Source organism: Xiphophorus couchianus, chromosome 13 (genome assembly GCF_001444195.1).
Source record: "Xiphophorus couchianus chromosome 13, X_couchianus-1.0, whole genome shotgun sequence".
Taxonomy (NCBI): Eukaryota; Metazoa; Chordata; class Actinopteri; order Cyprinodontiformes; family Poeciliidae; genus Xiphophorus; species Xiphophorus couchianus.
In genome coordinates this window covers 11,700,267-11,712,480 of record NC_040240.1, presented here as the reverse complement: position 1 = coordinate 11,712,480, position 12,214 = coordinate 11,700,267, and the positions used below count along the sequence as shown (strand labels likewise).

At 41.3% G+C, this 12,214-nt stretch overlaps 2 protein-coding genes across 4 annotated transcripts in view; one reads left to right on the top strand and one right to left on the bottom strand.

Annotated features, from left to right (window-relative positions):
- Positions 1-12,214, bottom strand: part of aunip (aurora kinase A and ninein interacting protein) — a 954,922-nt gene that overhangs the window by 636,704 nt on the left and 306,004 nt on the right. The window lies entirely within an intron of this gene.
- Positions 248-12,204, top strand: kat2b (K(lysine) acetyltransferase 2B). 3 transcript variants are annotated; one of them, XM_028036533.1, is made up of 18 exons: positions 248-609; positions 2,018-2,144; positions 2,243-2,388; positions 2,477-2,563; positions 2,650-2,831; positions 2,916-3,107; positions 4,075-4,178; positions 4,290-4,415; positions 4,718-4,860; positions 6,331-6,539; positions 6,631-6,757; positions 7,361-7,471; positions 7,553-7,696; positions 7,777-7,891; positions 8,004-8,034; positions 8,196-8,259; positions 9,331-9,415; positions 10,957-12,204. In XM_028036533.1, the coding sequence occupies exons 1-18, from the start codon at positions 409-411 to the stop codon at positions 11,148-11,150; spliced, it is 2,388 nt and encodes a 795-aa protein (XP_027892334.1). In that variant the 5' UTR covers positions 248-408; the 3' UTR covers positions 11,151-12,204. The 3 variants fall into 3 exon arrangements, with proteins under 3 accessions (XP_027892334.1, XP_027892335.1, XP_027892336.1); XM_028036534.1 differs by having other exon boundaries at positions 249-609; positions 4,727-4,860; XM_028036535.1 differs by having other exon boundaries at positions 536-629.

Here is a 12,214-nt window from a genome sequence, read left to right as displayed (position 1 = left end):
TCCAACATTTTAGAACCATGTATCATTTTTCTTTTATTTCTCAAGTATTTACTAATTGATTTAATGGCCCATGTAATTGCACTGGGAGGGTTATTCAGTTCATTTTTTCCCCCCCGCTGCATACTTGTGATCTGGCTCCACGTTTGTTTTTTCCCTCCACCAGATCTGACCTTGAAAATTCCCCATGATTAGCTGCGTTTTTTTTTTGCGTCCTCTCCTCTCAGAGTTGCAGTCAGTTAAACTGGCGCGTCCAATCCGAGTCCCCTAGCGGAGGAAAATGGGCCTACAGCGAGAAATTGAAAATAAGGATGAGCGCCATGTCTGATCCTCCGCCTGTGGAATAGAGCGGACGGCAGGGCGATCGTGTTCCCCGGGCCTGCGGTCCCTTCGGGCTTTCGGTGAGCAGTCATGGCCGACAGCGTGGGGATTCAACAAGGTTCGCCGGCCGTCGGAGCCGCGGGCCTGGTTCCGGCCGCTCCCGGAGCCGCGGGGACGGAGGGCTCCAGCGCCGCTGGAGGATCTGCACGTATAGCCGCGAAGAAGGCGCAACTCCGCTCCTCACCACGGCCGAAGAAACTGGAAAAACTCGGGGTGTATTCATCCTGTAAAGTATGCACAGCTTACACACGGTAGACTTTTAGAGCGCTGCAGTTTTGACTGTTTAATCCGCGCGAAGAGCTTGTTTGGGTCGGTTGCAATAGTTTCTTAAATGCAAGCGCAGCAAAGGAAGCCATTGCCGAACACCAGTTCCCCCCCCCCCCCCCCCCCCATTTTTAAAAATGTGTACATGCACAAACCGGTTGATGAAACGAGCAGAGCTATTTAAAGAAGTTTAAGTGTTGCACTCGGGCTCTTCGGCAGCGGCCCTGTAGCTGCAAGCTCCGTGTTTTTACAGCGCTACCCTGGCTCTGTCAAGGTGGGGGGTGGGTGAGCGTAAACATTGGCTCAGCTCTGCCTTTTTGGAGTCGCTGGCTGTGAGCAGAGACGCGGTGTCCCTCCGTGTGTTAGTGCGCGGTTTCACCCCGACTTCACCGGCGCATTTCACCGAGCCGGGGCCGCCTGACAGAATACATCTGTAGGCACACACAGGAGTTTGTGTTGCTTATGCAGCTATGATCCGCAGAGAGGGACCGGGGTCTTTGTTTTGACAGGGTGACAGCTGCTGGGGTGGGCGGAGTTTGTTGTCGTTCCAGAGCGCATGCTCAGAACAGCCCAGCCCAGCTGACCGTGGTGAGATACCTCGCCTGTACACGGTGTTACAGCCATGGCAAGTTTCTGTTTACTTTAGTGAGTAAGATGCACCTGAGCCAAACAGAATAAGTTTGTTTGTTCCAGTAATGAAGTTCAAACACAGATTCGTCTCACGAATGCATTTCAGAGTTTTTCTTTTTCTGTAATCTCGATGAGTATACAGCTAATAAAAACACAAAATTCAGTTGCTAAAAAAATGCGATGTCGAGATGAAAAAACAAAACTTAATGCAAGACTCTAAACCTTAGCACTAAAAATTACATTTAAATTTTTAAAAACTGAATTCTGTACATTTTTGAGGCAAGTTTTGTAAAGGCAACTAAGGTTGCAGAGCCCTGGTCTGGAGAAAAAGGACCCCAGTTACCTGAATAAGAAAAAATACAGCACTTCATGCTTTCTTCCACTCACTTGCTTTGAATTTAATTTTCCAGTAGGATTTTGCTCACACTGCCGAAAAGTACTAATTCATGCAGAAAGAGGCCCTACAAAGTACTGAGTGAATGTAAATGTGTTGATGTACTTTCCACAAGACCTACATTTCTAAAGTATTCTTATATAGCATAGCTTTTTTTTTTTTGTTGAGAAACTCAATTGTAATAAGCTGTAAACCGTGATCATCAAAATTTAATAGATGCTACAAATTTCACTGCTGGAATTAAAATACCAAAAACATTAACATGTGAATGATTTCCTTTATTAAAATGTATCTGATAACTGCACTGGCATCTGTTCCTGACTGTACTAATTTGAGTCATGTTTTCCACAGGCTGAAGGAGCCTGTAAATGTAATGGCTGGAAAAGTCAGAACCCGCCTCCGACACCTCCTCAAACTGACCAGCAATCCAACACAGTGAACTTACAGGAACCTTGTCGGAGCTGTTCTCACACGTTAGGTACTAAAAAAAAAAAAACATCTACAGCTCCGTATTGCTCAATGTTGTCAGTTTCAGTGTTTTTTTTTGCTAATAGCTTTTTTTTTTGTCTTCTGTAGGTGATCACGTGACCCATCTTGAAAATGTTTCAGAGGAGGAAATGAACAGACTACTAGGTGTTGTTTTGGATGTGGAGTATCTCTACACCTGTGTTCACAAGGAGGAGGATGCTGACACCAAACAAGTCTACTTCTCCCTCTTCAAAGTAACCTACCGCCTACCTCGTCCTTACTGTGAAGACATTCATTTGCATTGCACAGAAGCGAACAACACATTGTTCCGTTTCCCTACAGCTGTTGAGAAAATCTATCCTACAGATGGGTAAGCCGATGTTAGAGGCACAAGAGAGTCCGCCGTTTGAAAAGCCCAGCATTGAGCAGGTAAATCAAGTCTGGAACTGGAAAAGAACAGCTGCATTTTATTAGCGCCATGGCGTCACGCCACTGTTCTCTCATTGTTCAAAAAGGGAGTGAATAATTTCGTCCAGTACAAATTCAGCCACCTACCGTCAAAGGAACGACAAACTATCATGGAGCTGGCCAAGATGTTCCTGAATCAGATCAACTACTGGCAGCTGGAAACTCCCTCTCAGAGACGCCAAAGGGTGCCCAGTGATGACGTGGTTGGATACAAAGTCAACTACACCAGGTTATATTAAGCAGACTTGAATTCGGCATTCATCAGCACAATGTGATTTCCACGTTCTAAAATGTGTTGGCACGCATTCTACAGATGGCTCTGCTACTGCAATGTGCCGCAGTTCTGCGACAGCTTACCGCGCTACGAGACCACGCAGATCTTCGGCCGGACGTTGCTGCGCTCCGTGTTCACTGTGATGAGAAAGCAGCTGCTGGAGCAGGCCAGACAGGAGAAGGACAAGCTTCCTCCTGAGAAACGCACTCTCATTCTCACACACTTTCCCAAGTAAGTACAAAATATGTAAAAGTGTGCACAGCAAAATAACAGTCATGCTTATGGACCAGAGCTTCATAAGTCTGACTTATTAATCTGGACCACAGATTTATGCACATCCAATGGTTATTCAACCTACTGTGGCCCTGAAGTCTAAAGTGATCACACAAAATTACGGATGGCAGCAACTCAGTCAGCTTGTTTGTCTTGTGTAGAGACACAACTAAGCACAGAAATGACATGCAGAGAGTACCCACTGTGGTAAATGTAAACCAAAAAAGATTTATAAGGTTACCGTATTTTCAGGGCTATAGAGCGCACCATACTATAAGCCGCACCTACAAATTCTTTTGAAAAAACTAGAAACGTAAATATATAAGCAGAACTGGGCTATAAGCCGCTGGTATCTCCACCGCTCTCGGTTTTTCACAAGGACACAGCAGAGGGCTGCAATAAACCTGCTGGATTTATTAAGGACACAGCACTCCGTCTCCAACGCCGAGTTTACGTGCAGCGGCTCAATTTCCGTCCTGTACTGCCAGATCGATAGCCTTCAACTTAAAAGATGCATCATATGAGTTTGAAGAAGTTTCTCCGTTGTGCCTGCTGTTAGCATGTGCTTGTTCTAACTGACAATTAGCACTTTCTTCTTTGATTTCCAATTTTGACTTCCAATGATTCACTTCCTGCTAAAGAGTCCCCTGGTGGTTGAAGAAAAATACACAGAAAAGCCGCACCGGGCTATAAGCCGCATGGTTCAAAGCGTGGGGGAAAAGTAGCGGCAAATAGTCCGAAAAATACGGTAATGTCTGAAATAAGTCAGACAAGGATTTCATCCAAAAGTGTACATAACCAGAACAAAAAAAAGCCAATCATTATTTTACCTGATGTGATTTGAAAATAGCAGTGCAGTTCTGCATTGTATGTACAAACATGTTTGAATATAGTAATGTTCTAGCTGTGTTTTCCTCTCTTTCAGATTCCTGTCCATGTTGGAAGAGGAAGTTTACAGTCACAGCTCTCCCATCTGGAGCCAAGACTTCTTGGTGGGAGCAACAGGAGGGCAGATTCCTGTCCACACAGGTAGTGCAAACCCTCACTGAGACATTTGCTACTGATATAATATTAATATATGGACAAAAAGTGACATACACAATATGTCTGTTCGTATTTATTCTGCTAATGTCTGTGCAGTGATAAGTGCTCCCCCAGTCACCAGGCCCATATACTACAGCACCAGTCCCGTGTCAGTGGACCCGTCCACTTGTGAAAGTGTGAGCCCTGCCAGGAAACCCGCCTCTGTTCTGGAGTCAAGCCCAGGTATCGCAGACAAACTTGCAATTACTCAAGTTGTCTCCTTAAATAATAAAACCGCAACTTTCTAGCTAATAATTGTCACGTCTGACAATTGACTCACTTTGCATGTTCAGTTTGTTGTCCCAAGCTTGTATCATCAACCAAAACATGAGGCAAATGACACAAATAATGCTAACATGGCTGGTGAAGCTAAGCTCACAGTGAGCTATCTTTAAATCCTGGTTGATGTCTGTCTTTTTTGTGAAGCACATAACACAGAAGAAAGATGAGGATTTCAAAGAGCGCTTTGTACCGTGTATGTATTGGTTTCACAGTAGGAGAAAAGCGAAAAGCCTCAGAGCTGCTTCACCATGAAGAGAACAAGAGACCCAGGGTGGTAGGGGACATCCCCATGGACCTCATCAATGAAGTCATGGCAACCATCAGTGACCCTGCCACCATTCCAGAGGTAACCTTTAATTGAAAGCAGAGGGTAGAAAAAAAATAAATAAATAAGAAGAAACGCATGGATTATGTAACATACCAAAGATGTGTTTAAACTAAACATGAGACAAAATACTGTTTTTTAAATATATTTAAATTTTTAAGGAGGATCTTCGGTTCAGTGTCGTCTTATAATGTGATGATGCCTCTGCCTCCTTTACAGCTTCTTCAGTTCTTGTTGTACCCAGTAACACTTGGAACAAACTGAGCCGGCACGTTTCTGTTTTACGAGGCAAAGCTGTGATGTAGAACCCTGTGCTCCTTCAGAATTTTTTTTTTTTTACCCCTCCAGGGGGTCTTTTGTGGGCTCTAGTGTCCCTTATATGAAAGTAGGCTGACAGGAAAGGGAGAAGAAGAGGGGGGAAGACATGCGGCAAATATTGTCGGGTCCGGGAGTCAAACCCGCAACGGCCGCGTCGAGGATTCAAGGCCTCCAAATATGGGTAGCGCTAACCCCTACGCCACCACGGCACGCCCCTCAGAATTATTTTTACTAATATTAGTTTGTGTTTCTGATCCTTTCTTGTGGTACCACATCTGATTTTCTTTTTTTTTTCTTTTTCCCACAAACATAATCTGAGCCATTTCAGATTTGGAGGCAAAAAACCTGACACTAAAAATCTTCTTTCTTTATACAGCTTTATTATTTGGTGTTTTGCTTGTTTGCAATCTTCTGTTTTCTTTCACTTGTTTTCTTGAAGATATCTAACAATTATCTATTATTGCTGCAGCCATCCTTCCTCTAATACTGAAAATTAGAAAATATATTTAACTTGAGTGAATTGATGCTGTTATAGAACTGCAGTGAAGAGTTGCATTTTTACATTTTGAACAGAAATTAGACCCAGTGAGATGTCAGGTAAAAATCTTTCCTGTCCTACCGTTGCAAAAATAATGAAGCGCATTATGTGATGACACAGGAAGCGAGGTTTTCAAGCAACAAATATTCTAGCTGGGTTTGGTGTGAAACATTAGATGGATATTTGGAAAGCACCTCATGCTCATCATTCAGATGGAGAATCTGTAATCTTGTGGGTCTGATTAGGAACCTTATTAATATATATCCTGTTTGTTATTATCCGCCAACCAAGCCGAATCAGAATCTAATTTATTGAATATGGCTGTATTGTTTTGTAAAAGACAGTTATTTCTTAAAATAGGAGTTCCTTCCCTCACTGAGTAACTTTTCAAATTAAAAGTTGGATTTTTGTGACATTATGCTACAGCAATTTAAGAATTTATTTGATAATTTTTTTTCCGTGACACTAATAACTCGGGTTGTTATTGCCTCAAATTATCAACCCTACTTTGCCAACCGTGTTAAGGCATCATATAACAATGTTACGTTGGGTTCTGTCCTTAATAATGTGAGGAGTAAAGTTTTTATAATGGCAACAGGATGATCATGTCTCTTTTACACCTCTCTCCTGGTCAGACGAGTCTGCTGTCTGCTCATTCTGCCCGCGATGAAGCCGCCCGCCTCGAAGAGCGGAGAGGAGTTATCGAATTCCACGTCATCGGGAACTCGCTCAATCAGAAGCCCAACAAGCGGATCCTGATGTGGCTCGTTGGCCTTCAGAACGTCTTCTCCCACCAGCTTCCCCGGATGCCCAAAGAATACATAACCCGACTGGTCTTTGACCCGTGAGTATTTCTAACTTGTTGGTTTATTATTGTTACCCGTGTTCAGACAGGCATTAGGGTAATGAGGTCGCCTGTGTCTCTTTCCTGGCAGGAAACATAAAACGCTGTCTTTGATAAAAGATGGCCGGGTCATTGGAGGGATCTGTTTCAGGATGTTCCCATCGCAGGGCTTCACAGAGATTGTATTTTGTGCCGTCACGTCCAATGAGCAAGTCAAGGTGAGAACAGTCTCTTAGGCACTTCACTTCCTGTTGTTTATCTGTAGTGCTGTGAAAAGTATGCACAAATTATTATTTTTTTGGTTGTTGCATTTTGGCCTCACTTAAATGAGGCCAAAATTTTGGCCTCATCAGACAAATCATCTGACAAGTTTGATGATTTGTCTGATCATCGAATTTTAACATCAGACAAAAGGTAATCTAAGTAAAAACAAAATGCAGTTTTCAAATGATTATTTCACAATATACTGCTTTTATATAAACTTTCTATATAGTTTATATATAGAAAGTAGCCTTAGAAAGAGCAACACAATGATATTATAAAATAGATGAGAAACAACTTAATTGACAACTGGACGGGTTAAAAATGACTCCTGTAAACCACATGGAGAGACATTTCCCACATTTCCACAGTTTCTGGACTTTAATCCGATTAAAATGTGTCGTAGCATCATGATTAAAATGACTGTTTTAAGTTGAACACCAATTATTACAAATAGTTGGGTGTAGTTCTTGTATCACACAGCTTTTTCACATGCAAAAAAATTTAATTATCTTAAAACATCATTTTTCAAAGCTCTGTTTTCTGATCTTTGGTTGCAGGGTTATGGGACCCATTTAATGAACCACCTAAAGGAATATCACATAAAACACAAAATACTCAACTTCCTCACTTATGCTGACGAGTACGCAATTGGGTACTTCAAGAAACAGGTAACAGTCCATCTAGGTGAAGAGACGTGAATAGCATTAAATTAGTTTTAGAATTGATCGTTTTGCTTTTATCCCTCTCAGGGTTTTTCAAAGGACATCAAGGTCCCCAAAGCCAAGTACGTGGGCTACATCAAGGACTACGAGGGAGCCACGCTGATGGGATGTGAACTCAACCCTAGCATCCCCTACACAGAGTTCTCCGTTATCATCAAGAAGCAGAAGGAGGTACCTGAGTGCTTATTTGACAAAGTCTTGCATCTCTCTCTCTCTGTTCTCAAACTCAGCCTCTCCTGTGTCTCCGTCAGATCATCAAGAAGCTGATAGAAAGGAAGCAGGCCCAGATCCGAAAGGTCTACCCGGGGCTGTCCTGTTTTAAGGACGGGGTCCGGCAGATTCCAATCGAGAGCATTCCCGGCATACGTACGTTACTGAGAACTGCACGGCACACACTATAGAAAAACAAGCTAATACTAATTTGTTCTGAATGCTTTGAGGATATTGAATGTTTCTTTTTTTTTGGTTATATCAACAGGTGAAACTGGCTGGAAGCCTGCAGGAAAGGGGTAAGAGTCCAGGAGTTCACCCTTCAGTCCTTCAAATAATAATTTTAAAACAGATTTTAATAATAGAGATAAAAACAAGATATTTAAACTAGGACAAGAAATACAAGAAACAACAGTCATAGTCTGGAGTCATTTATTCACTCTTTATTTTGTTGCTGTAGGAAGGAATTGAAGGACCCTGACCAACTTTACAGCACATTGAAAACCATCCTGCAGCATGTGAAGGTAAGGCTCCAGCATGGTTCCCTTCTAATGACAACATTTCAGACTTAAATTTCCAAAGTTCTTGACCGTTTTTCAACTCATTTTTGAGTGGAAATTGAAAGACTCAGATGGATTGAAAAGTGGGCTGCACAGTGGCGCAGTTGTCTTGCAGCAAGAAGGTCCTGGATACGAGTCTTTCTGCATGAAGTTTGCATGTTCTCCCTGTGCATGCGTGGGTTCTCTCCGGGTACTCCGGCTTCCTCCTGCAGTCCAAAAACATGACTGTTGGGTTAATTGGTCTCGCTAAATTTTCCCTAGGTGTGAGTGTGTGTGTGCATGGTTGTTTGTCCTGTCTGTCTCTGTGTTGCCCTGCGATGGACTGGCAACCTGTCCAGGGTGTACCCCGCTTCTCGCCCATTGATAGGCACCAGCACCCTTCCAGACCCAAAAGGGATAAGAGTGTAAGAAAATGGATGGATGGATTGAAAAGTTGAATAGGTGGATGGATCTTTTATTTATTTTTTTAAAAAGAAACGTTGATGGTTAAATTTGACAGAAAATATAATCTGTTCTTTCTATCCATACTTTTCTAGACCTGGAAAGGTTTCCAAAAAACCTGGGACAAGGTTAACTGGACAAATGATTTATTCCTATAACATAACTTCCCCAAAGGGAATGTTGGGAGTGATTTATATTGTAAGAACGGCTGTTTGTCTCCTTTTTCCTTTAGTCAGGAATATGTAAGTGAAACGACTGCATTCCTGAAATTCTCCATTTCCCTTTGACGATCAAGGCTGGACATGACTTAAACGCATCTTTGTTCTGCTCCACCCCTCCACCCGTATCGTCTCCTGTTCATCTGATTAAAGATTTAATCTAAATCTTAGAGATTTTGCGTTTTGGAGAGCGAAGTAATTTGATTCTGCTTGTGTACAACTCTAACAAAAGCACAAAACATATTACTTCTGACCAGAAGGGTTAGCTAAAAATACTTGGGAAGAGCAAAGTTTAAATTTTAGCAAGGAAGGATCCGCATAAAATCCCAAAAATATTAAAAGAAAACTTATTGCTGTGCATGTATGTGTGTTTCAGAATCATCAGAACGCCTGGCCTTTCATGGAGCCTGTGAAGAAAACAGAAGCACCTGGCTACTACCAAGTCATTCGTTTCCCAATGGGTGTGTATGACTGTGGTTTGTTTAAGATCAAATATTACATAGTCATATGAAGACGTTTTTCCTCTTACCTCTGTTTTTGCTTTTCAGACAGCAACAGCCTCTGTAAACACAAAAAGCTGTTTTCTAATTTAATTTATTAAGGGTGAAAGCTTTCCAAGGCAACCTGGCCCTATGTGAAAAGAATAAACAACTGGCTCTGCTACTTTATGCAGCAACTAACATTTGCAGCAACTGGCAATGAGTCTTTTAGATCTATATGGGGTAGCCCACTGTTCACAGAGAAACAGGCACGAATGAAATGTCACGCCATAACATCTCTGTCAGATTAAACTCCAGACTTGGACTAAGACAATTCAAAGCCTTTGTTTATTGAGCCATTCAGAAGTGGTGCTCTTCAAGTAATCGTTCTGCTGTGTAACTGAAGTACATTTAAGGCCACAAAATGGTGGTCCAACATTCGCCTTCCAGATTTTCTGCTAGAAAGAAGGTTCCATCAGTTGGAGCAAGTTGTCCAGGTCCAGAAGAAGCACCATGTTTAGATGTAGATTTTATGTGCATTATTTTTTGAAATGCTATTCCTGTGAACCTGATAAACAACTTCCAAAAAGTGACATTTTTTGTCTCATTGATCCACAGAAGCTTTTTCCAAAGTCTTGGGGATCATTGAGATTTTAGGGAAATGTGAGATGAGCCTTTTAGGATCTTTTTTGGCCGGCAGTGGTTTTTAGCTTGTGAAATTACCAAAAATAACACATTATTCCCAGGCCCTTCTATTTAAACCATAAACTGTGACCTAAACAGAGGCAAATGATAACTTAACTCAACTTATGTTGAGCTTTTCAAGTCGTGGACAAGAAAAACGCTTTGGGCAAACACCCAGCAACACTCACTTTGTGCAGACCGGTTGGCAACTTGGGGTTACGTACTTTACCAAAGGCATTATCAACACAGAGGAATCTACAATCCAAGTCACGATTTTCTGGTTGATGAATGTAGATGACTCCTATTCCAGCTATCCACAACCATTTTATAAACCTTGCGATGCTTTAGATGTTCTTTAGGTGTAATTTTGATTGTCAGGATGGTTCACCACTGTTTCACGTTTCCTCAACATGTGGATAATGGCTCTCTCTGTGGTTTGCTGGAGTCTCAACGCCTTAACAATGGATTTGTGACTCTGTCTAGACTGCTGAGATGCCAATGTCTTAATCATCTGTTATTGAATTGCTTTAGATTGGGGCGTGGTGTATTGCCCTTTGAGATATTTTGCCCTAGTTCATGTTGTCAGATGGGTTCTGTTCAAGTGATTACTTTAACCCACAGGTCTGGCAAGTTAACCTTAATTCAGCTTTACAAAAAATACGTGATAAATCACATTGATTTAATGACTGGTCAAGTCAAGTTTATATGTATAGCACATTTCAGCGACAAGGTAAAAAAAAAATGGACAAAAACAATTAAACTCTTCACGTTTTTACTTGATCTAAGGTGCTGTTAACAACTTTTTAAAGTTGCTTGTTTCATTTTGTTTTTACCCACAGACTTGAAGACGATGAGCGAGCGCCTGAAGAGCAGGTACTACACGACGCGGAAGCTTTTCATGGCCGACATGCAGCGCATCTTCACCAACTGCCGCGAATACAACGCTCCGGAGAGCGAGTACTACAAGTGTGCCAACATACTGGAGAAATTCTTCTACACCAAGATCAAAGAGGCAGGCCTCATCGAGAAGTAGACTAAAGATGAGAGGTTTTCCTTTCAAGTAGCCTGGCGCAGGTTAGGTTAGCGGGTAATGCAGAAGACAATAAAGAAAGAAAGGGATTATTGATTGTGGAGTTGGTTTCAGGATCATATCTTATGTTTAATGCATGCTGGCCTATGTCTTGAATCAGTTCCTTGTTTGAAAGATTTGCCAAGAGGGATGTAGACACTCAAGATTGTAACAAAAAAAACAATCTTGGAAAAAAAAAAAGAATGGCATTTTTGATTTTTTTTTTTTGTGCATACCCAAAAACTGAGAAAGCTTTCATCATTTGTTTTTAAAAATTATTAAACATTGACACCTGATTTTTTTTTTTTTTAAAGATCTAACTGTATCTTCTGTTTACACAGCCTCTTAGTGTCCACCTTTCTCCTCTCAGTTGACTCAGGTTGTCATGTGAAGGAGCCAAATGTTTGATGGATTGAGTCTTTAAGAAAAGTGTTTCCTGTTAGCAAAACAAGCTGGAGCTTCCCTGTCTAACTGCAGCTATTAGCATGTACAGCACTAACGTTCAAGTTTGTCTGTGATGAGTTTATCCTGCCAAAAGAGGAATATAACCTTTAAATTTTGTACATATTTTAATCATTTTGAAGCACTTATGCCCAATGTATATTTTAAATATCTATACTTAAAGTACATTTCCCCCATTAACCCACAAAAGGGAGGTTCGACTATCAAAATGCACTTTCCTCCCCCTCCAAGTATTAACAGGAATTCTTGCCTATTTTCCTTTCTTCTACTTATGGATTACACTGTCAACTCAGAACTACTTTAATTATCTAGAGTTTATTCTTATTTATGCGCTTTAATTCAGAAGAATTATGTTTAAGACAAGGTCTTAATTTATTATCTTATTTTTGTCCTGCAGATGGAGATTGATAACTTTATACTTTGGAGATAAATGAAAAGATTGTGCAATACGATGCAGTTTTGCTGTTTTGTAAAAAGGTGTTTGTACTTTCCAAACTTTGGGACAAATAATCTTTTTTAATATGTCTGTAAAATAAAATATATTTCATGCTCTTTGTACAATTGGT